Genomic DNA, 26,028 nt, shown 5'->3' on the forward strand with positions numbered 1-26,028 from the left:
TCTACACTAACATGCTATAATGTCAACTTTGTTTACCAACAACACAAACACCAAATGTTTATCAGATGTATGGCCTCAAAGGTGCAGCTGGAAAGAAAGTTTTGTTCATCTCAGTGGAGTGAGAGGACAGGCTACAGCCACACAGTTTGGATGAATTGGTGCTAACGCACGTCTGCTGGCCCGATCAAAACACCAGAAACCCCCCCGTGTTATTTGGCAAATTACGACATAAAGTGCAATTGACACATAACAAGTTCCCCGTGTAACTTCGCCGTTACAACCGGTTTATGAGTTAACTGTTAGCTTACTTGACATTAGCTTTGACGTGAAGCCTTCTCACCCATGTACCGATACATCAACACAGGAAAAGTTATCGTCCCGTATTGGCTTCAATCATTACTTTTAACAATACAATATTATGTCAGCACCTTGTTGTCCCCCCGTGATGTAATAGCACGGGACCTTCAAGATAACGTGTTGTGTGTTAGAAAATAAGACATGTCATTTTGAAGGAGGCGAGAGTACACAATTGTGGTTTGTGATAAGCTAACGTGAATTTAGCGTCCGTCTACAACGTATCCGAGAAAGGGCTCTTTCTTACGTTCAGATATTAATGAGACACGTCTTTGTCAGCTGAACAGCTTAGTAATTACAACATCAGCTTGAGGGCTGTCTGTTTGCAGTGAGGTGTGAGCGAGGCTTGGCTAACATAGCTGATTGGTTAGCTCGCAGGCTAGCTGTCCACATCTCACAGCTAAAAACTATAACATCATCCTGTCGTAAGCGACGTTAAAGGTGCGCGTTTGCTCCAGAAGGCGCTGCGCTTCACGTTGCCGTCGCTCAGCACATTACCACGTAGCGGGTCAAAGCATTGGAGCTAAAGTTGGCGGAGCTCATGCACAAACTAAATCATTACCAGGGCTGTTTAGTGTTAAGCTAGGAGTCAGCTACCATGCTACGCACTACGCCACGCTAGCCACCGGGGCTATTGCTGATGCATAGGAAAATGGGAGGTGGACATGTTTTCCCCTTCTCCACACAGTCAGTACGAAGCTATTACCAGAATAATATCGGTTTTATAATGCTTGGGTAAACCGTCTGGTAAGCAGCCAGACACTCGGAATCACTCTCCTCAGCGCTGAACTGCGAATAAAAGGATATCTACAGGGCTTAAGTGTGTGATTTAGCTTCGTTTTTTTTTATTAGAAAATGAGACTTGCTAGTGACAGTGCGCATGCAGGGCTGGCTACAATAACAACGAGCCTCTTCTTGACGGACCGTGTGATGTGGGGGTGTGTTCGCCTTAGCGAACTACCATCTTCCATCTTCATGATGAGCAGCATGCGTTCATTGCAGTGGGAGTAACGTTACACTATATGGGAATGTTTGCCACGAACTCTAGTTCTCCACATACTGCTTATTTGAGTTGAAGCACAGTTGTATTTGCATGCATACTAGTTAGCCACTTAGCTATGTTTTTAAAAAAAAAATTTATTCTGAACTTGAAAGTACTTTACATACATTTACATCATGTTTTGGAGATTATAAAAGCTGCTGCTATGTGATAGTAGTCCAACTTTGTAGAATATTGTGAAATATGTCGTAATGTGCATTTGACACCCAAGTTTCATAGTATGCATTTTATTAGAAATATCATATTTGTGATCTGAAGAATTTTGGAAGAATCTATCTAACCCCTTAGTCGTAACAGTCGCAACAAAACTAGCAGTGGGTATACTTGACTATTAAATGACTATGAAACTTGAACTATATAGACATTATTCTCAAAGCATGGGTATCTTATTGATTTTGAAGTACATTTGTTCTTACAATCAATGCTTTATGGTTTTCTGGAGAAACATTATACTTGACATTTAAAACAAAAACATTTTTAAAAATTGACAATGCGTGAGAGTATAATACTAATTTGTATAAGTACACAGACATGTGCAACTTGAATCAAATGACAATTGAGACACATAAGTAATTTCCTTGATTTGTTATGTACATGGTGCCTTCCATCACAGCTGTATGATATGTCAGAGAAACATTAATGTTGTGTGAAACACCATCTTTATAGACACATGACTTTTAAAGTAGTTAGGGGTAACGCCTTCCGACAGCAGTATTTGGGATGTGGGAAGACAAACTGGACCATTAAATCCCCATGGAACCTGAAGCTTATGGAAGTTGCGGACACAGCATGGAGATTTCATTGAGAGGCTGTGTAGTGCCTGTCTGGCCAGACCAGGGCACAATTGTTCAGGCTCACTGCAGCCTGCTGAGCTCACAGGGCGACCCTGAACAGAGCGCCAGCCGGACACTTGGCTACCCCTCCTTCCTCCATCCAGGCAGAAAGACCCAAATCCACTTCAGACAAACACAACCCCGTCTGAGAGGCAGAACAACTTTTCTTCTGACAGCTGCCACTTTGGAATGGATTACTAAGCCTATTGGGTGACTCAAAGGGGCGCTTGTCGGCTGTTGCTGTCCAAATGAAGGCATTTGTTAGCTTTTGTATGTGTGTAGGGAATTAATTTTCTTGAACTCGTCAAATTGCTGCTCCTTATTTTGGGTGCAGAGTGCAGTCCATGTAGATTATTTTGTAAATGTGTGACCGCATCACCCCGATATCCTCAACCACAACTTCACTGTCCACCTCATCATACTGCATAATTTTTCTCCTTTTTGTTCCTGGTCCATTATATATTGCCTTCTGCTGCATCTATTCCACTCAAATATTACCAATGTTTAATCATTCATACAAAAGGACAGCTGAATAGATGTATCAACCCAAATGTCTCTTTGCCCCACTGGCTTAGAAATAGTGTGTTTGAGCGGAAGGGGCTTCAGTCCAGCAGGTGTTTGGCCTATTTAAATGGGAGACCCCCCCATACTTCCCCCCCCGACCCGCTTACCCATCCCAGAGACAGCGTGTGGATTGGAGCAGGAAGCTTTGTGTCTGCTTTTATTCTAGCTCTCACAAAGTGCGGGCGGCTGAAAGAGCACAGGCAGGGATATCAAAGAGTGCGGGGCGACCCCCCTCCTCCCAACGGGACAACGCTGGGTGGAGAATTAGTCACAGACCCTCCCATCCATGGCTTTATTCTGCTACAGCAGAAAAGCGGCAATTGTGTTGTCTTTCTTACTCTTTGTGTGTGTGTGTGTGTGTGTGTGTGTGTGTGTGTGTGTGTGGTGGGAAGGGAGGTCGGGGGGTAGGGGTGTCAGACTTTCTTTCCCCTATTGCACTGAGGAGGAGTAGGCGTGTCTTCTTTGTCTTTATTTTGATTAGAACTTAAATTCAAGCTGTCTCCTTGGGTGGGTAGGAGAGGGTGTTTGTCTGTGGGTGCCTGTCAGCCTGCAGGTGTGTGTGTGTGTGTGTGTGTGTGTGTGTGTGTGTGTGTGTGTGCGTGTGTGAGGGACACACACACACCATGTACACGTGCCATTCAGTCTGTTTGTCTTTGTCCGTTGACTGTCCTCGCATCCTTATGTGCGAGGTGCAGGAAGAGGAGTCATCTTGCCCTGAAAAGTGTTTGTTTTGGTCTGTGTGCTGTCGAGCAAATGTGAAACAGTTGCACTAAGTGTTGGGACACTTGAAAAAAACAAATGTCCACCTTTTGCTCTGGGCTGACAGGTCACAAGGCACTGTGTACTTCCCTTTAGTATAGGGACAAATGTGTTATAACCAGTGACTAAGACTGGATCTGTCACCAAACCCTTTGGTAGTTCTCATATTTGCTGCTTTGCATAGTAGTATCTGTTGAAGTAATTCTTTGAATTCTTCTGTGGCCTTTTTAAAAGATGTGTCATCAGAGGGGCATATAGGAGTCTGAGCTCATCACCAATTTACATTCTGGGAAGGGATGAGGCATCATGTCTGTTCAGTAAATGCAAAAGGAATGCTTGACAGAATGTGTGAAGAAACATGTTGTTTTCAGTGCAGTGAGGAATAACTTCTTAAGTTTGATGTTCTCAAACATCAAACTGACTGACAGGGTCCTAACCTGAAAATATAACACATCTTTTGACATCCCTCTCAAATTCATGTCTGCCCTTTTTTCCTTATAACTTGTTCTGATGTTTTCCTCTCTTAGAGTGGGTAACTTAGTTCTTACTTTAACTAAGTTAATACATCTTATTACAGGGAAGAAGTATAGATTGTGATTTCTTTTTCTCTGTTTAGATCGCCGCAAATGTCATCTGTTAAATTCTTCCATTGTTTTCTCCTGACATGAACATGAGCAGTTTGAACTTTGTGCATAATCATCCGCATTGTTGTGAAATCGATACCAGAAAAAAAAAGATTGGTTGGTTGAATGTCATGAGTTGATATAGCTTACTACTGTATGACACCACGACATCAATGTGAAACAATTTGCAGCGTGCAGTTGGTGATATAGTTGTGACTTCAGTTTAACACCTGTGAGAAGCAGTGGTTCCCTGAGGGTGACTGCTTTGTGGGGATGGATGAATATTTATCAGTTACTTTCTTTGAGTCAACTTTTTGAAATCGACATGAAACATTCTTCTTATTGTCATTCATTAGATCTACCACAAAGCTCCTCCTGTTCAAGCTGGTTCGCATGTTACTCCCGTTATTTCCTTTTGCCAAAACAGTGGTCAAGACCACTTGGAGCAAATGCCAGGAGTTGAGTTTTCATCAACAAAGAATTTAAACCTGTGTGTTAACTGCATGTCAAATTAATCTTTGCACACAAAGCCAAATTCCCTTCTAAATTACCATATGACCAGTTCACCAGTTGCTGAAAAGCAATGTAGCATTAAGAAGACTATTTCTATAACTGAAAAGTTAGGACGTCATTCAATCCTGTGCCGGTTTTTAATCTGTACCAACAACGTTATCAGGAATTTTAGGGTTATGTCTCTTGTGGTGTTGGGGATCGAACCTTCAATCATCTAATTGAAGGACGACCTGGTTTCCACAAAGCCACAGTCGCCCCAAAAATGTAGTCCTGTTGATGTGAACAATGGTTCCTTGCCAAATTTGTAGAAATCATTCTCACTAATAGAAGTGGTAATGCGGTTAAAATGTGGACTGTTTCAATTATCGGCAACTAAAGGTTTTTGAGAAGGTTTGTTCAATTTTAAAGCATACTACTTCCTTCCCGTGAATGTAAATGGCTACTGCAAATTAGTTCTATTTTAGAAAATTTGCAAGGGACATGGTTGGTTGATCCTGATGAAGATTATATTTACTATCATTTTTTTCCCCGTTTCCGTTGTTTTGTCTGTTTTTATTCCTGTGATTCAACTAAGTTATGGGCTTTATGTGATTACAGCTTTTATTAGCACCTGCAGGCGGTGTGCACAAACTCTCACTCATGAGGACCTAAATAGGTGGATAAAATGCATCTTAATCAATCTTAGTCGTGAATACCATTGGAAAGTAATTCAAAATGAAAATGTGTTTTAGAAAGCCACTTGTTAATAATCAAGGAATAACTTATTTAAGTTATCGCCTGGTTTATACCCTGACTAGGAAACTGGTTTCTAATCTGAAGCCCATTGTCTATAAACAGTTTAATTTCTCCTAAATGTGGTCTTGAAAGGCGGTAAAAGTCCTCAGTTGCTCAGAGTGCAAGTCGCTGTCGAACTGATGTCTCAACCCTGAAAGTTATGAGACGGATGTGAACATGCCACATCCGTCTCATAACTTTCAGGGATAGTCCCTCACACCTGAAAATGATAATGTTTCTTCCACAATGACTCTGATGGGTTTTACTTTCCTCTATCTTTTAGTGATTTATTTTAACTCATTATTGCTTTGATCAGTTACATGAGTTGTGACAGACCAGCAGAAAGTTGAAAAAACTGCTCAGATTGTCATGATGCGGCTGAGCAAAAGCCCGCAAAGATGAAGAAGAACTTGAACATTGGCTTTGCGTCTACACTCCTCAGCTGATGAAATACAAAGTAGAAAAATATAGGAACTCAGGTCCTTCCATTATCCCTTTTACCCAATGCTTGTGACAAGGCAAGATAGTACATGGACCGTACCTTGCTAGTCCACTGCAGTGTTTACTTCTTGAAGTTACGCCTGCTCTACTATTGAGCTCATGGTGAGCCTTGCGTTTCACACGCTGCTGCTCTATGCTCAGAAGCCAGTGGGCGGGAAGCGAGTGAGCGAGCAATGAGTGAGTGACTGAATATGTGTTTGGGAGCATGGCAGAGAACAGGAATAAGGGAGTCGAAAGGGGAGGCTTGTCGTGTGTGGGAGGCCCGTTTAGGTTTGGCAAGCTTCTGCATAAGCAAGTAGAAACCTCAAACCCCTTTCATCATCATTGCTCCCAGGAGACGACTGCGCTCCCTCTGTTGTTGATGGTGCATGTGGTCAAAATGCTGCTTCCTTGTCTCTTATTTTTCTCTCCTCTTCACCCTCCTCCCACAGCCCTCCTCCTTTTCTCACTCATGTTTGCTTGCCGGCCTCGCCTGTGCTCCCCTCCCCCGCATCCTCACTCCTATGTTCTGCATGTTTACATCTTGCTGGGCAGTTCACGCGCAGGTGGTGTGTGAGGATTTTTTGTTTTTTTATTCTTCCTCAAACCGTGTGTGAGTGAGGCTGACAGTATCAGGTGGTACACATGTGCATGTTTGAGTGTGCGTGTATGAGTGCGCGTGTACACAAACCCGTGCAGTCCGCTCTATGCATGTTGTGATGTCATTGACTGCTTCTTGCACTATCACAGCGAGTCAGAGCTGTCCTTTGCTACTCCGCCCCCCTCTCCGCTCTGCAACAACACAAACCAAAAGCAGCAGCTTGCTTAGAGAGGAGAGGATGCTGGTATTACAGTGAGGAGAGGGGAAAAGGAGAGAGACTGAAAGTGGAGAGAGAAGCGTACGGAGATGAGGAGTAGAGGATGCTTGCCTGCCAGGATAAACAGCACGATTGACTGTTTGTTATTGCTGTTTGTTTATATGTAGAACAGATGAAAGAGACACTTACGTAGCACACATTAGTGTTTTTTAATATATGTTTTATTAGATTCCACAGTGTGCATGTTTCAGACACACTGAGGGATGAATTATTCACACTGAGATGTGTGTAAGTCGTAGCTGGTGCAAATCAGTTTGCATGTGAACATTCACATGAATTACACTTAGATAGCAGCTGCTCTACAAACTGGGCCAACGAGACCTCAACTGCATCCCCACACGTTGCTATAAATAAACGTGATTAAATGACATGCTCACCTCCACTCTTAAATACACACACTGATTACAAGAAGTAGTGGCACGGATCAGGATACTGAAGATGTTAATCATTCTCTAATGATTGCTCTGTTGCACATCTCAAGGCTTTACAGAGGCATGAGAGGAAGGATTGATGTACAGTCGACTCTGTACATATCACATTTACAGTAGCATCCATCATTGTTGGAACCAACCGCATTGAAATTAAGTCACATATAAGATTAACTCTTTAAGTCAGGAAGATAATAAGTGCAATATCAAGGGCCACTTGTGATGTATTGGCTTACATATATTTCTGGAATATGGGATGTTTTTGTTGTGGGAAATGGCATTTTATTGCTTCCATCCTTTGATCCTGCCAGGTTAGGTTTTTTGACACATCGTTAGACTCAGTGCCGGGCAGATGGGCGATGAGTCTTTGTTGGTGTTCCGGCAGTATGTTTTATTGCACTTGTTCTGAGGTAATGACACTTAAGTCCCCTGTGGAAGATAGGGACTCATGGCACATGTTTTTCATGTCATGGAGTGATAGGTGGAAATAGATTTCAAGGTCAGACTGTCAAAATACAATATCATACCGTGCCAGCTATTTGATAAATGAACTGAATGAAATTTGGTGTAGACCTTCATGCTGCCTAGAGGATGACTCCTAATGTCTTTGGAGGTGCCCATTAATTTAACGTAACAGGCCAAATATGTCCTTCAGTTGAGAAAATCTCTTAAATTATTGAATAAAGTCCTGTCAGCCTCAGCTTACTTGGAGAGAAATCATTACGTTAGCATGATAACATGGGAAGAATGTCCTAATGTGGTAAATGTCAGCATGTTATCATGCATACACATTAATATTCTAAGTGTAAGGGGTTATGCTGTGTCAACATCCAACAGTAGGTGTGTTAACATTTTAGCACCGTAGATCTAGCATGCTAGATTAATTGGATTGAGCTTGAACTGTACATAGGATAAACCCTTTACATGTAGGCAACTGCACTGCCTTTCTTCTAGTGGCAACCTTAAGCCACACGTCATATTTGTTTGCCTCACCAGTGGAAAGGATGTAAACCCATTAAAGCTTTACAAGGCTGCTCACATGGTTGTATATTATAGGTCTCTTTTTTTAGTGTGTCTTTGCTCTGGCTGTCTCTAGCTATGACCAACTCCCATAGCCTTTTTCGTTCCCTTAGGGATCAGGAACACGGTGCAATGTGTTAGTCATCCAGTAAGATTTGGTTGATTGCCATTATGTTCTGGGTTCAGCCTTCTCCAAATGCAGATATGTCATCTCAAAAGACATAGAAACATGAGAGCACCAGAGTTTGCCAGCAGGCGAAAGTGAGACTCAGGACATCTTCATAACCTATAGCCTGGTCTTCATTTGAGTGAGACGTAAAAAAAAATGACATGCCTGTATTACTTGGCCAACTTAGCGCCATAATGGATGCTGTAATTTTGACCTGTTAACCAACATGGCTTCTTACCCTTAACTGCATGGTCACAAAATAAGTTTGGTTTTATCTTTTTTTTTTTTAGGAAGAAGCGTTTGGAGGATTCGGACCGGTGGATGAGCAAAAAAGAATACAGAGCCCTTCAACAACACTTTTAGGTAAATTCACTTAAAAGTAACTCCATGCTGATCCATCAAAAACCTTAATGTTGTCTCAAGATGCCTATACTAGTACACATTGTCTTTGTCTAATGCATTCCATGCTTACTAAATTACCTCTGTTTTGTTCTCTTATTTTTTTCAGCAGACCTACCCATACAGGAGAAGAAGCCGAGAGGCCGCCCCCCACGGGCCCTGACTGCCCAGAAAGCTGCTGCTTGTCTACCCGCCCCCTCCTCCATTCCCTTTCCGACACAGGCGAAACCTGAGGGCCCTGAAAGGCCAGCTGAGAAGGTGAAAAGACTGCCTGGGAGACCACCTGGCACTGGGGAAAAGAGAAGAGGTCGACCCCCATCTTCAAGTAGCAAGAAAGCTTGGAGTACAAGCAGCCATGCAGCAGGGGAGGATAGTAGGCAGACTGGGTCTGAGCTGGGCATGGAAACAGACGAGGACAAAGACAGAAAAGACGCCAACAGGACGCCACTTGGCTCTCCTCAGCCACATGACACAGAGGCAAAGCTTCCCAAAGGTGGACGGGGTGAATCCAAAGTTACCAACCTGAAGAGGCTGAGAGCAACTAAACTCGCTCCTCTCAAGTCACGGCTCAAGACTTTGCCTGGTGTACCAAGACGCAGACGCGGGCGACCGCCCTCAGCTGAGCGTCTCAAAGCTGAGGCGGCAGCTGCTGCTGCTGCTGCTGCTGCTGCTGCTGCTGCACAGCTGTCTACCTCCATTGAATGTGGGGAAGGGAAACATAAGGCCTTTAGGATTAGAGGGGGGGATAGAGGCACAGAACCACACACTCCTCAGCAGCCCATGCTGAGGGGTGTGGATGGTTCAGAGTACCAGGACTCTTCCGATCTTCCTGCCTCCCCGTCGCCCTCCAAGCCAGGCAGGACAGTGGGCCTCAGAAAAAGCCCTCGCCATAGAAAGCCTGTCCGGATTGTCCCCTCTTCTAAACGCACTGATGCAACCATCGCTAAACAGCTGCTGCAGCGCGCTAAGAAAGGAGCGCAAAAGCGACTGGAGAAAGAAGCTGTTGCCATTGGGGGAAGTGGGACAGGAACCATTGACTCTGGTATCAGGAAGACCCAACTAAAGAACATCCGGCAGTTCATCATGCCTGTGGTCAGCACTGTCTCCCTTCGCATTATCAAAACCCCCAAGCGATTCATTGAGGATGAGGGCAACTTTGGAACTCCGCCACCCCATATGAAGATAGCACGTATAGAAACAACCCCCTCATCTATCTCAACATCTGCCCAACCCTCCTCCACCACCTCCTCTTCTCCCTCTCCTGTTGTAGTCTCCTCTGCACCTGCTGTTACTAGCACTGGCACCACTGCTCCGATTGACTGCCTCGCACCCCCTCCACCTCCTGCCCCTCTCCCCACTGTTCCATCAACAGCTGCCAGTCTGCTCAACAACAACAACAACAACACCAACACCAACAACGCCGCCAATGGACGATTTAGCAGTAGTGCAGCGTCTTGCGGCTCAAGTGCTGTGTCGCAGCATTCCTCCCAGCTCTCCTCTGCAGAGTCTTCCAGGTCCAGCAGCCCCAGCTTGGATGACTCATCATGCGACTCCCAGGCTTCAGAGGCCACACAGGCTTTGTCAGAGCCAGAGGATCACTCTCCGTCTTCGCAGGGAGAGAGGGAAGCCAACCTGTTGCACAGCTCACAGCCACCCTCTCCTCCCTCTGAGCCGGAGCCAGAGCATGTGTTGGCAGAGAGGAGTCGGCGAGGACGGCGAGGACAGGGGGTCGGCCGGGGAAATCAGAGCCAGAGGGTGAGAGAAACTCTCACCACTGGGGCTAAAAAACCTATCATCAGCCCACCAACAGGAGTTCTTATGTCCCCCTCTACACTTGTAAATTCCCAGCAAGCTTCATCCACAGCCTCCTCCTCTTCTTCACCGCCACCTCCCCCTCTCCTCACACCTCCACAGCCTCCACAGTCAGCTTCCTCTAATACAGCTGCTATCAGTGAACACCACTCGCAGTCACCTTGGATAACTCACCCCATCCCTCCATTCCTGTCTGGATCATCAGGGTTGTCCAGCTTGTCAGACAAACGGAGCCGCTCAATTCTGAGAGAGCCCACTTTCCGCTGGACGTCCCTGTCCCACCCTGAACAGCAGTACTTTTCCTCAGCTAAATATGCCAAGGAGGGCCTCATTCGCAAGCCCATATTTGACAACTTCCGTCCTCCCCCTCTTACAGCTGAAGATGTGGGGCTGTTGCCCCACGGTGTTGGTGGAGCCGGGGGAGCTGCTGCAGGGGTGTTCCCTGCACCAGGCACCGGAGCAGGAACAGGGACTCGTCTATTTGCCCCTCTTCACCCACACACCCACCATCAACATCCCTCTTCAACACGCTTTGATCCACCACAACAGAAGCGCAGCCCGTTGCTTCGTGCACCTCGATTTACACCCAGCGAAGCCCACTCCCGGATATTTGAGTCCGTTACCTTGCATTCATCTTCCGGAAGCAGCCCTGGTTCTCTCTCCCCGCATCAGACGTCATCGAGCTCCAACAGGACCTCGCGGCGCAGGAGACGGCCTATCTCGGGAACACTTCGTGTCCATCCACGGTCTCCCTCCCACTCAATGACTCGACGCAGCAGCCAAATAGGAGGTCCGATGCCGATGGGCAAAGGCTCCTCTGAGATGTCTGTGTTGACAGGCTCTGTTCTCTGTAGTAATCCTAGCTCTTTGCCAGGGGTTTCTGCAAACCCACTAGCCACTAGTGCCTTAACTTCTCCTTTCAGCACCTTCTCCACCGTATCTATGGGTCTGGCCCCACAAGGGACACCTGATAGCAGGAGAGCGGCTGCTGGAAACCCACCTCCTTTGTCAACTACATCATCCACTTCTTCCCCACTTTTTCCACTCTTTCCTTCCAGTGCCCAGGACACAGGGCGAGGAGCTGGAAAAGGTGGTAAAGAAAAAACCTTGTCAGCTCCACAGGAACCTGCTCAAAAGGAAAAAGAAAGGGATTCTGAGAAAAACCGGGAGAAAGAAAAAGAAAATAAGAGGGAAGGGAGGAAGGATTTGGAGAAAAGAAGTAAGGTTTCTACACCAGATGGCTCACCCAGTGCACCTTCCAGCCTGTTTACTGTGGATGGGAGGGACTCCGAAGATGCTCTTCTATCTCTTGCTCCAAAAAAGGCTCCAGGGAGAAAAAAATCGACGTCAGTTGAAACAGTTTCTGACACCGCTTCCTCAGAGGTACGTGGGCCCCATTCCACTGTTCCCTTATCTATTGCTAAAGGACGTCTATCTAAGAAAAACAGACCCTCCGAGAAAGGGGTCGAGATTGAGGATGGGGAAAAGGAGAAAGAGAAACCAAGTGCTCCTAGCCAGCAGACCGCAAGCCTTCCAGGGCAGCCAGGCAGACAACAGCTCCCTGTCTCCTCTCTTGGATCAATGTTGGCACAAGCAGAGAAGCAGCCTGTGACCGACAAGCGGGTAGTTGGACTACTGAAGAAGGCCAAAGCTCAGCTCTTTGAGATAAAAAAGAGTAAACTAAAGCCTGCAGAGCAGCCGAAGGGCCAGGTCAGTTTTTCTGTTCATTTCTTGCCACATAGTTATTGTATCTCCTCAACAAAGCTTCTCTGTTTCTCTTGCTCTCATTATAAAGCTACACGCAACTTGTACATGAATGCTATGAATATTTGCTAAAAATAGAAATATGTATTTGTATTCAAAAATGAAACTTGATAATAAGAAAGTCCCACGGAGGGTGTTACTCAAGGGGAATTCTGTTAGCCTCATACATTATGCAGTCAGCACCACTGGCTGTGCTCTTGAAAGTACTTCCAGAATATACTCATCTGTTCTTTTTCTGTTAATTTAAACATTATGTAGTTATAGGCAGTCATTGCACATTTTCAAGAAATACAAACATTCCATTTCCTACTTAAACTCATTATAGCCTCAGTCCAACATTTAGTATTGACACTCCTCTGCCACCTCATCATCATCCTCAGCATTATCAAACATTGAACAGAGATAATAGTTTTATTTGGTTTCCCGCAACTATTACAATAAATTAAAATAACCTCCGAGGGACAGAAGGAGCATCCTAAAATGTCAACTTGTTGCATTGGACATTTGTGGTATCATTGTCCGTGTATTTGTTATATTTTTATGAAGCATGCTTTTCAAATACATACATAAATAATGTAAAAGAAAAATCAAATGTTTCACTTTTATGTTGATGTGTGCTTGTGAGCAGGGTCAAGAGAGTGACTCGTCAGAGGCCTCAGTCCGTGGTCCACGCATCAAGCACGTATGTCGTCGTGCAGCTGTGGCTCTCGGCCGTAATCGGGCCGTGTTCCCCGACGACATGCCCACACTTAGTGCCTTGCCCTGGGAGGAAAGAGAGAAGATCCTATCTTCCATGGGGAATGATGGTGAGTCACTCAATTTACCTCTCATTTGACTGTCATGTAGATACAACCTCTTGGCTGTCACAGACGGACATTGGCTTTTACCTTAACAATCTTATTGATAGCATTACAGGAAAATACTGAATAAGAGTCACTTTAACTTTACACAAAACTTGACTAAACGGAGTGGGGCTGTCAATGTTCAAACACTGATTTACAGAACAGAGTTGAGTCTTTCAAGATATATGTGAATCCTGAAAAAGTTCTACAGCATGCGGTGATGATGACAGACTAATCGCAAGAGCGAAGACATCCAGTCATCCATAAATGCACACAAGTACACAGTGAACTGGTGATGGAACAAGCAGAGTTTGGCGGCCCCGTTCCTGTTATTTTGACTGCTTTCAAGCCATGTTGGAACATGTGAAATGTTGTGAGGACAGAGGATCTGATGTGACAGGGACACATCAATAGCTCTGTTATATCATGCCCATGTTTGCCTGGTCTTTTAATTAGTTCATCTGTGTTTTAGATAAGCTCCTAGACAATGCATATTATATTCTATGTGACATATAATATATTTATTTAAGTGAGTGTTTCTTTCCATGCTGTCCCCATCATGTACAACTGTGTGTCAGTAATACTGATCAGTCTGTGCTGTTTGTCTTTTTTTACAGATAAGTCATCAGTAGCAGGCTCCGAGGAGGCAGAGCCTCAGTCGCCTCCCCTAAAGCCACGGGAGACACGACAAAAAGCTGTTCAAGAAGCTCCTCCCAAGAAGGGGCGCCGGTCGCGGCGCTGTGGCCAATGCTCAGGCTGCCAAGTTCCAGAAGATTGTGGTGTCTGTACCAACTGTCTCGACAAGCCTAAATTTGGAGGAAGAAACATTAAAAAGCAATGCTGCAAGTGAGTCTTAGTTGATGCGCTGTTACAATATATTATTTCAATTATTAAGTATATTGAATAACATGTGATCACAAATTGATTTATAATGGAATTTTTAAGCATCTAAGGGTTTTGTCACTGTCCACAGGATGAGGAAGTGTCAGAACTTGCAGTGGATGCCCTCAAAGATGTTTCTTCAGAAGCAAGGAAAATGTAAGAAAGACAAGAAAAAGAACAAGTTGTCTGAGAAGAAGGAGGGTATCATTCCGGTTAAAGGACTGGTCTCAGAGTCGGGCCCTAAACCCACTCCTGCAGCACTAAAGGAGGAGCCCGCCCGCAAAAAGAGCGAAACTCCTCCGCTAAAGTTGGGAGAGGAGAAGTCTAGACAGCAGCCGCTGTCAAAGCAATCTTCTCCATCCCTCGCATCTTCCCCTGCCCCAGTCGAACCCCTACAGGCGCCCAGCACAGTCACAGCCCAGGCTCAGTCTCCAGCTCTCACACCAGATGCCAAACCGCTCTCAGTCACGAGCAGTGTCACCAGCAAGAAGGGACACAAACCACAGCATTCTGTACCAACCTCTTCCTCTTCGTCCTCGCCATCCTCCTCTTCCACTTCCTCCTCTTCTTCATCCTCGTCATCTTCCTCTCCGTCATCTTCAGCTCCGTCATCTTCAGCCCAGAATTCCCCCTCCCAGTCCACGCAATCTCATCAACTGTCACAACAGCAGCAACGGCCTCTTACCAATCAGGCACCTTCAAAAAAAGATGCTTCGCCCAAGATTTCTCTGAGTGAGCCCAAGAAGAAGCCCCTGCAGCACTCGTCACAACAGCAGAGCTCAACTACAACTCTTTCAGCCATAGGTAAAAAAAAAAAAAATGGTGGCACACTTGTAATAATGTCATAATAAATATATAGTTTAATTATATTCTTATTTTAATGTGATGTCCTGTCTCTTTTTCATAGTTGAATCAAAACAGTTGAAGAAGCCACCTTCTCGCTCTATTCCTCCATCTCCTAAACAGAGACCAAAAGACAAAGTAAGAAGTTGTCAATGTGTGAATTGCATCCAATTGCTTTACATTTTTTTAATTTCTACATAATTCTCATTAATGATTTGAATGCACACTATATGGATCATGTATAATTCCTGATACTCAACCTCCTTTGTCACTCTCCTCTTGTCCGAGAAGCCGCTGACCACTAAACCCCCCATCAGCAGTACTTTAAACTGGCTAAGCACTCCCTCGACTAGGGGCCAGGCGAAGTCCAGAGCGCCCTGCGACGGAGTGCATCGTATCAGAGTGGATTTCAAAAGGGACCTTGATGTGGAGAAGGTTTGGGAGGCTGGTGGCCTCAGCCTGCTCACCTCTGTGCCTGTCACGCCCCGGGTGCTCTGCTTCTTATGTGCAAGCAGTGGAAATGTTGAGGTAAAAAAATATATGTATATGGTCTTTGTTTTGAAAATCTTTCTTTCAAATTGTATTGTCAGAGCAATGGTTCAACGTATATTCTAACACTCTCTGTCTTTCTCCAATATATATTTCTCATTGTGTCGTTTCTCTTTCTTTTTTCTTTCTTTCTTTCTGTAGTTTGTCTTCTGCCAGGTGTGCTGTGAACCGTTCCATCTCTTTTGCCTGGGGGAGTCAGAGCGCCCTCTCCAGGAGCAGTTTGAGAACTGGTGTTGTCGACGCTGCAGGTTCTGCCAGGCCTGTGGACGCCAGCACCAGTCAACTAAAGTAAGCCATTCAGTACAGTTCTGTTCATTTTTAAGCTGTGCACAATGTAAGCTTAGTGTAGAGTGACAGTGTGTAAAGGCTGTTGAATCTTCCATAGAAAGAAGCCTGCTAGCCTTGCCAACAGACAGCACTTAATCAGCTTCTTGGATTCCTGCCATGATTTTATTATTTAACTCATGTCCTGTGTAAATTGTGCATGGTGTGAGCTTTGAATGGTTTTCATTTTAGGATCACACTTGTTTGATTGTTTTGTTCTGTTACATGCTCATAAGTTCTATGGATTGGTTGGTTATTGGCTAGTAAACAAGTGCACCAGATGCTCTGGATGCTAAGGAATACACATGGTCTTTGTCCTTGAGGCCTAATAAATGTATGGGGTGCATTTATTTCCCCTAAAAAACATTTGTAAAGCTTATGAAGCCAGCATTGTTGGCATCCATATTTAGCAGTAGTTTTCTTTGTCCCTGCCTTTGCTGGCGCTCTGCTCTGTTTTTGATAATTATTATTATACGTTACAGCCACCTGAATGCAGATGCAAGTGCACTCTTGTGGGGGTTAACATAGACAAACAAAAAGAGGACCCACAAAACTATCGCACCATGTCACTAGAAGTGGCCCCAAAAAATATACAGGGTACCTTTTAATGCACCTTAAGCATTATGCAGTCTTATTGACAGACAAATAAAGAGAAAGTCTTGTGAAACAGTTGTTAACTTTTAATTTTCGGTATGTAGGGATGACTTTTGATTTGCAAAAATCTTCTGTGTTATGAAGCCAATTGTGTTGACCCAAAGCCACAGGAGAAACCTGACTACAGTGGCCACGGAAGTGGTTTTCTACAAATCCTGCCAAGCTCTATAGAATTCACACTATGGTCTCATTGTAATGCCTTTTATAATGTTGTTACATACACTCTAATGTTGCATCCAACTCATTCATTAATTTCAAATCAATCAGCGATTGGCTGAAGTAAATACCTTCCTTACAGGTCAAAAGCAGGTGACACACTTGTACTTAATTTGCTGTGAAAAAAACTGTGATGTTTGTTGGTCAGGAACATCTTTATGTTGCCTCTTTTCATATTTAAATAATCTAATCCCTCTTTTGGCCTCTGTCACCGTAGCAGCAGCTGCTTGAGTGCGATAAGTGCCGTAACAGCTATCACCCGGAGTGCCTGGGTCCCAACCACCCTACTCGACCCACCAAGAAGAAGAGAGTCTGGGTATGGATACCTTTCCTCTCTGTTTAAACTCCCCTTCACCCTCACCCAAGTTTAGCATTATGGTCACACATTTTTGACTTACCTCTCCTTTTGTTCACATATTTTCCCAGCCTCTCACAGCAGTGCTACTTACATTCATGGGACCCGCTCACAGGCGGTGTCTATGAAAACATTTTACTCCTCACAGCGTCACTTTCACACCACCCTTGCTCTCAACACAACTGCTTGCAAGTTTTTTGCACCTTATTTATGTCTTCTTTCTTTTTTAGGTGTGCACCAAATGTGTGCGTTGTAAGAGTTGTGGAGCCACTAAACCTGGGAAGTCCTGGGATGCCCAGTGGTCTCATGACTTCTCCATGTGTCATGACTGTGCCAAACTCTTTGCTAAAGGTAAGTGACAAGCATGAGTAATTCAAAATGCTGTTCACCCTTAAAGAGTTAAACAAGAATGATTTCTTAAGAATATGACGTGGATTTTAAAGACTTCGTCAATAACATATAGAGGGTGACAGACATTCAAATTACAACGTTTGATAACACTGTACCGGTTACCAACTTCTCTCTTTTAGGAAACTTCTGCCCACTGTGTGACAAGTGCTACGATGATGATGACTATGACAGCAAGATGATGGAGTGTAGCCGTTGCAACCATTGGGTTCATGCCAAGTGTGAGAATCTGACAGGTATGTAGACTTGCAAAAAAGCCAGGTAGAAGATCACATCTAAACACAAGTTTACTGTACGTCTTAGCAGAGTATTGTAGTTGGTATTCAAAAGCACTTGTTGCACTTTGTCTTGTCAGTGTCTGTGCAGCTGACTGACAGGCCGTCCTGTGGGTGCTGTCATGCTGATGAGATGCTGAAAGACCTTTTATTGGGAGCAATAATGACCTGTCATCTTCCACTGACCCCACAGATGAAATGTACGAGCTGCTATCAAAGCTGCCAGAGAGTGTTGTCTACACGTGTACCAAATGCACCGAACGCCATCCGGCCGAGTGGAGGACGGCGTTGGAGAGAGAGCTCCAGGGATGCGTTCGCCATGTCCTCACCGCGCTGCTCAACTCACGCACATCCTCACACCTGTTACGCTACAAACAGGTTAGATACACATTCTGCTTCTTCTTCTGTGGTGTCGTTACAATATGCTGTGTTTGAACTTGAAGCACGATTCATTCCTTTATCGCATCATAGTGCTGCCTTCATGTATACAGAATAGACAGTGATGGATACACAGACTAATTCAGTTACAAACAGCTGAAAAACAACCACCACTAAATGAACATATTGGTGAGATCTTTACTCGGTGTAACCTTCTGGCTTTGGGACAGGCGGTTAAGCCTCCGGAGCTGAACCCAGAGACGGTTGAGAGTCTTCCATCTCGTCGTTCCCCGGAGGGCCCAGATCCTCCAGTCCTGACAGAAGTTACCTCTGCACCTCCGAGTGACTCCCCTCCAGATCTTGAGTCTGTTGACAAAAAGATGGCTCAAGGTCGCTACAATTCAGTGGTAAGTACGTCATATTTCAAGCAGTGTCTCTGTAGTTCTGACCTAGTGTAGTTTCAAGAGCCCATATGAAAAGTGTGTTGTCCTCTATATTTTAGCCAAAAAACTTAATGTTTGTGTGTATTGACCTTAGATGTATGAGAGGATTTGATGCAAGGTCCAAATATAGTTAAAGTATTTTTATAGTAGATGTCAATATTGTATGTTTCCTCATCTTGCATCCAAGTCAGGCCTGTGCTGTATAATGGTTAGTCAACATAGACAGCTACAGCAGCTACGACCTTTCCACCAGTGTTCATCATCACTTCACTGTTTTAACAGTGTGTGTGTGTGCGTGTGTGCGTGTGCGTGTGCTCCTCATTTCTCTCCCAGCTGGAGTTCAGTGATGACATCACACGAATCATTCAGATAGCCATCAATAGTGATGGTGGCCAGCCTGAAAGTAGGAAAGCCAACAGCATGGTCAAGTCTTTCTTTATTCGGGTAAGAACCTCAAATCAACTGTGGATCATATCAGTCCCGTCAGCACTACTACACAACTAAATTACAGGGCATTTCATAAGTACTCTCAATTCCACAATGGCTATTTGGCAATTGAACACTTTAGGGCCATGTCAGCTAGTTTATGTGCGAGGGCTGATGTGCAAACTTCATTGAATGTTTTCTGTTTCAGCAAATGGACCGAATCTTCCCCTGGTTCAAAGTGAAAGAGTCCAGGCTTTGGGAAAGGCAAAAAGTCTCGGCCAAGTGAGTGTCTTACCGTAGTGTGACGTTATTATTTTTTTTTTAATTAAGGAGATTTATGTACTTGTTGCAGTTTACATAACAATGTTGTTGTAATTCAAAGGCTTTGAAAGTACAGCTATAAAATCAGGTAATAGAACTGGACAAGAAGTTAAGAAAAGTTCAAACTGATGTGAAGCCTCGAAGAATAGTTAAGCTGAGCTCCTGCACAGGCAGTTTCCTCAGTCTTAATAGCATTTTGATGTGCGTGTGATGTGCCATTATTTTTCAAACTTGCAGTGCAAGTTTGTAATCAAAGAGAAGAAAATTCTAATTTAATACTTGTACTTGTGTAATGTAAACCCATACAAAGAGCTTGGTGGAGATCTGCAGTTTTCAAAAACGGCAGGGCTATAATTACTAAAATGTGGAGTAAGATGTGGTTTCTCTGGGAGAAGCTGTACAGTCTCATCATCTGTATATATGAGGAAACCAGAAAGCAGTGAACTAATATTTATAAAATGTGTGGCTGACTGTACCACCAGCTTCTGGGTAAAATAAGTGGAAATAACAGCCAAATGGGAAGATCAGGATTTCATATTATCGTCACTTTATCTTTTTGAATGGTTTAGGAAATCTGCAATTCAGTGTGATGTTCAGTTTTGGTTTGTCCAACTAAAACGCTTTCTCTGCCATCAGCTCAAAAAACAAAAGAGACTATCTTAAGGATTTAGTGACTTAGTGGATCGATTAAGTGGTTTTCTTTTAATAAGCCTTATCACAAGACAATGACTGATTAAAGCTACCAATTAGGATTTAAAGCTGCAGTAATGAAATTGATTCCACAGTTTTTCTGATTTAATGAGCCCACTGGACAGCTTAGTGGTCAATTTAAGATAGTAAACGATGACTGGAGCCCCATCCACTCAGAATAACACGGATTGATGTGAATATTAGAATATATACCGAAAGGCTAAAGTTAAAATCTATATATGTATGTGCTGTCTTTATGAACTAGAGAATACAGGATCGATGAAAGCAACTCCTCTCAGCTGAAGTCAAAGTTATTTATAGAGGATAGCAGCACTATATAATTGCGCATATGTATTTAACATCAGTGATTACTAATAAAAATGATCAAATTGAATAATTGATGATTTTCACAGTGGTGACAGGCATACTATCTGACATTATTAAAAGGAATAACTCAAAGCTCGAAGCCCTTTGGTTTGTGTCGATGCTATGCATTACTGCTTTATATATTGAACTCCTTTCCCACTCACTCATTCATTATCTCTTTGAGTCACTCGCTCCCTTTTATTTAGATATCAGCTTTCTCAGTCCATTTACTCTGCCTGTCCTCCAGGCATTGTGGGAGGCAAACCATAACAGTGTCACATTTCACTTGACGGCTCATTGATACATTTTTGTGGTCCAATTATGGTTAACATGTCAGTTTGGTCTGTTGCGTTATGTGTCAGTGTTCCAGCCCAGGAAGCCAATGATCCATCCAGTGGATCATGTGGCCATCACTGGAGGGATGCCTGTTTTTAGTTGCCTCTGCGGTCTTATTAAGTACGAGACATCACATCATTCAAACTGCCCAGCCTTGTTTGACTTGGAAAAATTCAATTTGGCACAGCTCCGTGGGTCTAATTATGTACTGCCCACGTACGACTTATTGTGGTTCTTTTTTTGGGAATAAATCCCAAGATTTTAACCAAACATTGTTCGGACATCAATTAATGGCGCCATTGTTTTTCAGCAGTGGGCTTCTCCCAAATGCTGTGCTGCCTCCGTCTCTGGACCACAACTACGCCCAGTGGCAGGAGAGACAGGAGCTTTCTCGCGCTGAGCTCCCCCACCTCATGAAAAAGATCATCCCAGCTCCTCGACCCAAGACCCCTGGTGAATCAGATTCTCCAGCCTCCCCTCCTCCCCTTCTTCCATCTCTACCCCCACCACCCCCACTCCTTTCTGGTAAGGCAATCTGCAAATATATGCACAAATAGGTACATGCAGACTGATTTTGCACATCTTGTCACGTACTGTTTTTTAAATTGTTCCCTTAGATCGTGACGATAGCCCAGAGCTCCCTCCTCCACCAGGCATAAGTGATAACAGGCAATGTGTTCTGTGTCTGAAGTACGGAGACGAGAACACTAATGTGAGTCAGGAAACTTCTCGGACTCTCTTTAACACAGAATAATGACTTTGTGTCACTTGTAACATGGCTGTTTGTTTCAGGAGGGTGGCAGGCTGTTGTACATCGGTCAGAACGAGTGGACCCATGTGAACTGCGCTCTGTGGTCTGCTGAAGTGTTTGAAGATGACGACGGCTCTCTGAAGAATGTTCACATGGCTGTTCTCAGGGGAAAACAGCTGGTAAGATACCTTGTCCATCACAGGTTCCCACTCTCTTTTCAGTGGTTATTTAATAGACAGATTCACATTTACAACCTGTTGTAACTTATACTTTTTACTCAGCGCTGTGAGAAGTGTCAAAAGCTAGGGGCTACAGTCGGCTGCTGCCTCACTTCTTGCACCAGCAACTACCACTTCATGTGCGCACGCCAGTGCCACTGTGTCTTCCTGGAGGACAAGAAAGTCTATTGTCCAAAGCACAGAGACCTCATCAAGGGAGAAGTAAGAACATTTTCATTGACTATATAATCTACAGCTCAATAATACATTTAGATTGATGCCACCTTAAAAGTATTTTTCAAGTTTTTGAAACCTACTCGGTAAAATACTGTGTATGTCTCTAGTATAGAGGAACCATGCCAGACCAGGAACGTATTCTTGATGATTTTACTTTTATCTTCAACTTTTCTATGGTTGTGTCTTCTTTCTCCAGGTGGTGTCTGGGTTTGAGGTGACCCGCAGGATCCTCGTGGACCTGGAGGGCATTCGTCTCAGGAGAAAATGGCTGGCAGGACTGGAGCCTGAAAATATCCACATGATGATAGGTAGGTCGATTGTGGGTAAATGTTTGTGAATAAACAACTTTTCTCCCAGTGTTTCTTGATTGCTGACTCCAAACGCTGTCATTGAAGGCTCCATGACCATAGATTGTTTGGGGATACTGACTGAACTCTCAGACTGCAAGCGCAAACTCTTCCCGGTCGGATACCAGTGAGTTAAAACTTTTTTTTTTAATTTCTTTTTTTTTTAACCCTTTCACTTATCGGAATGCCTTCTCTAAGTCCTCTCTAAGACCATAATTATTCCCATTCAATTAAAGTACATCGGCTGGAGGAAACTGAAATTGCAATCTTCTCCCCAGGTGTTCAAGGGTGTACTGGAGTACTTTGGATGCTCGAAAGCGCTGTGTGTACACCTGTAGGATCCTAGTTTGTCACCCTGTGGTTGAGTCTGACCTGAAAAACATGATGGCTCCTGAGGAGAACTGCACAATAGCACACAACCTACCTTCCATAACAGGTAAACTACAGACGATAGTGTATCAAATTTGTGGCGATAATGTGTTGCTCTCTAAATATTTTTTTCTTAAGTTTATTTATTTTAACTACCAAGGGCATTGCATATTAATCAACATTTCAGTTTCCACCTGTAAATGGCTTAGTTATCTAGAGAGATATAGTCCCTGAACTTTTTATGTGGGAGAACCATGTAAAAAAAAAAACAGTTTAAAGAGCAGAGTATATATACATGCTTGAAAACAGGCCTGGAGGGGAATTGAATCTCAACTGTGTTTTTGTGTCAATTTCTCCTTTTTGCTTATCTAGATTTTCCAGATCCATTTGAATCCCCAAGGCGCTCTGACACCCTTTCACCTGCAAATACACCCAAGCTCAGGGTTTACACCAGGAACCGACACCCTAGCTACCCCCCTTGTCAGCGCTTACTTGGCCCCAGGCCCATGCCCTCTCCAGGTATAGCTTTGCATTTCTCTTTTAGTTTTAGAATTTTGTTATATAATTACAGATCATTTTGATATTTCTTTCAAAAAATTAATTTCACTTGTCAGCAGTCCCAGCTTTGCACAGTGTCATCTCTACTTCATTTTCCATTTCTTTTGTTTTGTAGGAGGTACCGCTCAGCCCCAAAGCCATGAGATTGTGACAGTAGGAGACTCCCTGGTGAACCCTGGCCTGCGGAGTATTGACTCACGTCGCCATAGCTCTCCTTCTCTCTCTCCTTCTCCCCACCAGCTGAACAGACAGAGAGTGTTGACTTCCTCACCTCAGGTTGTGTCACGACCCCTTACCTCACCCCCTCCCCTCATCCCCTCTCCTGCCAGAGACCCTGAAAAGTCCAAACACCTCAGCAAAGAATCAGCAAAATGTCAAGTCCAGAGAGATGATGAAAAGGGTAGGCTGTTCTCCACAGACAGAAACAGACTTCAACCAAACAAAGACCAAGGGTTGAGAGATGCAGACGTGGGAAGGGTGTCAAGTCAGGACCAAGCTTCCACAGATTCTGACAAGAATAGATCATCTAGAGAACTTGGGCAAAAAGAGTGTGACAAGGGTGAAATATCAGCCAAAGAGCCGGAAAAGAGGAGACTGCTGAGTAAAGACTTGGGTGTGAAAGAATCTGAGAGGAGACGACCCCTCAATAGAGATTCAGAAAAGGGGAGACAACTAAACAAAGACTCTGAGAAAGGGAGACAGACAAGCAGAGATTCAAGCAATAGTGTAAAAGATAAAAGCAAATCATCCTCTAGAAACCCTAACTATAAAGACATCGAAAAAGCTAGGTCTCTAAGTAGAGATTCAGGGCTAAGGGAATCTGAGAAGCAGAGACAACACTGCAGGGAAACTGGAAAAGACTCAGGCCAAGATAAAGACAGACCGTCTAGCAGAGACTCTGACAAGGGTAGACCTCCCTCTAGAGATTCCAGTTGTAGAAGCACAGAGAAAAACAAAGACTCTGGCTCAGGGAAAGATAACAACCCTGGCATTCAGTCCAAACAGACTGGAGGTGAGAGTAAGAGCCCCAGACTGGCACCTGCAGGCTCAGGCCAGTCCTCCCCTCCTGTGGGCGCTGCTCTTCTCACTGGTCAGCAGAGAGGTGGCAGCACCAAGCAGACGGACAAGCAAGGGAAACACGGAGGCAAAGACCAAGATGTTTCTGCAAGTATGTTGCCTCGTCACCGGGCCACGCCAACCTCTAACATCACCCAGTCTAAGGACAAGCCCAGCTCAGGGAAGGAGAGTAGTAGTGGCACTGGAAATACTGTAAAGCCAGCTTCACCCCATGCGGACACTGTAGTTGGGAAATCTGGTTCCCCGCAGTCTTCATTTCAGAAATCCACTTCACGGAAATCAAATGATTATTCATCAGGTCCAGCCACAGCAGCAGCTATGAAGCCTGTGTGGCCTTCAAGGACACCAGCAGAAGATGACGTTGTCAAGCGAGGCTCCATGCACCTGGCCTCTACGGCTGCAGCCTCAGCTGCCAAAGAGAAACACCCCAAAGTTAAGACGGCTGGCAGCAGAGAGTTGTCCAAAGACCGGGAAAGAGAAAAGACACTCCAAAACAGCAACAGCAGCAACAAAATTCCCCTTATCAACAATAATACTAAAGCTACTGGCAGCGCCAATGCACATGCTACAAACCCCAGCTCTCACAACAGCACAAATAGCAAAGCTCCAGTGCTTGGTAACAGCACCAAAGCCCACGGGAAGGCTCAGGGGGAAAAGCTTGAGAACCAAGGAGGGGACAGGTCAGTCTCAAAGAGCAGAGAAAATTACTCTGGTCTAGAGAGGAAGAACAGCTCTAGTTTGGACAACTTACAGCAGCTGCAACCGGGTGGTTTAGCTCCAGAGAAAGGAGTGAAGATCGCTTCCCAGTCTCACGCCAAACCAACAGCCAACCAGCTGCCGTTGTCCAGTAGAGAGAAGAAGAGACCAGTTAAACCTCCTACTTTAACTCCACTAAAAACTGATATAAAGACTGACCCTAATGGGACCAGCACTGTTGGTGGTATTTCTTCCTCGTGTCCCCTGACTACTACCTCCACTGTCTCTCCTGCCGGCCAGGGGACCCGTTGCTCTGCCCGCTCCGCTCTCTTCTCCTCGCCATCCGCCAGCAGCAGTGATAGTTCTGAAACTGACTCTCAGACTCAGATGGAGGAGGAGGATTTGCGCAAGGAGCACTCACTCAGCGAGCTACAAGACCACCACAGCCTCCTCACTCAAGGCACAGAGGACGAGGGTGATGGCCCAGAAGATGACCACGACAGAGGCATGGATGATAAACATCACGAGGATGACAGTGACGGGTCAGGGTCAGCAAAGCGGCGCTACCCTCGGCGCAGCGCTCGTGCACGCTCCAACATGTTTTTTGGCCTCACGCCTTTCTATGGGGTTCGCTCGTACGGCGAAGAAGATCTTCCTTTCTACGGAAGTGGCGATGGAGCTGGCGCCGTGGTTAAGAGGAGGACCGGTGGCCGTAAGAAGTCAGCCGAGGGGCAGGTGGATGGAGCGGATGATATGAGCACCACCTCTTCGTCAGGGGACAGTGGAGAGGATGATGACAGCGCAATGAAACAGAGAAGTAAAGACCCCTACTACTACAACTTCACTCGAACAATAATAAACCCTGGTGAGGCCCTACCATCAATAGAAGGGATCGACCGGTGTCTGGGACGGGGATCCCAGCTTCAGCGCTTTCTAAAAGACGAGGAGCAGCAACAACAAAGGGCACAAGGAAAGGCTGAAGAGGACATGCTGAGTGCTCTGTAAGTACACACACTTATGTTTGATAGAATTATTGT

General features: G+C 44.7%; 1 protein-coding gene across 6 annotated transcripts in view; it reads left to right on the top strand.

The window, feature by feature from the left end:
* kmt2a (lysine (K)-specific methyltransferase 2A) overlaps positions 1–26,028 on the top strand; it is a 37,974-nt gene that overhangs the window by 491 nt on the left and 11,455 nt on the right. For 2 of the 6 annotated variants that reach the window (XM_068585722.1, XM_068585723.1), the window contains exons 2-25: positions 8,746–8,818; positions 8,964–12,376; positions 13,059–13,236; positions 13,890–14,118; positions 14,246–14,958; positions 15,062–15,135; positions 15,289–15,525; positions 15,688–15,834; positions 16,958–17,056; positions 17,326–17,446; positions 17,626–17,739; positions 17,972–18,156; positions 18,387–18,563; positions 18,933–19,043; positions 19,234–19,307; positions 21,049–21,263; positions 21,356–21,450; positions 21,531–21,668; positions 21,771–21,929; positions 22,141–22,252; positions 22,340–22,418; positions 22,570–22,727; positions 23,033–23,179; positions 23,334–25,992. In XM_068585722.1, the coding sequence (XP_068441823.1) occupies positions 8,746–8,818; positions 8,964–12,376; positions 13,059–13,236; positions 13,890–14,118; positions 14,246–14,958; positions 15,062–15,135; positions 15,289–15,525; positions 15,688–15,834; positions 16,958–17,056; positions 17,326–17,446; positions 17,626–17,739; positions 17,972–18,156; positions 18,387–18,563; positions 18,933–19,043; positions 19,234–19,307; positions 21,049–21,263; positions 21,356–21,450; positions 21,531–21,668; positions 21,771–21,929; positions 22,141–22,252; positions 22,340–22,418; positions 22,570–22,727; positions 23,033–23,179; positions 23,334–25,992 (9,707 nt within the window). The remainder of the gene's footprint in view (positions 1–8,745; positions 8,819–8,963; positions 12,377–13,058; positions 13,237–13,889; positions 14,119–14,245; positions 14,959–15,061; positions 15,136–15,288; positions 15,526–15,687; positions 15,835–16,957; positions 17,057–17,325; positions 17,447–17,625; positions 17,740–17,971; positions 18,157–18,386; positions 18,564–18,932; positions 19,044–19,233; positions 19,308–21,048; positions 21,264–21,355; positions 21,451–21,530; positions 21,669–21,770; positions 21,930–22,140; positions 22,253–22,339; positions 22,419–22,569; positions 22,728–23,032; positions 23,180–23,333; positions 25,993–26,028) is intronic. The other 4 variants (XM_068585726.1, XM_068585724.1, XM_068585725.1 and 1 more) reach the window with 4 other exon arrangements.

The sequence above is a fragment of the Clinocottus analis genome, unplaced genomic scaffold (assembly GCF_023055335.1).
Source record: "Clinocottus analis isolate CAN_PGR_092001 unplaced genomic scaffold, fCliAna1.0.p SCAF_2, whole genome shotgun sequence".
NCBI lineage: Eukaryota > Metazoa > Chordata > Actinopteri > Perciformes > Cottidae > Clinocottus > Clinocottus analis.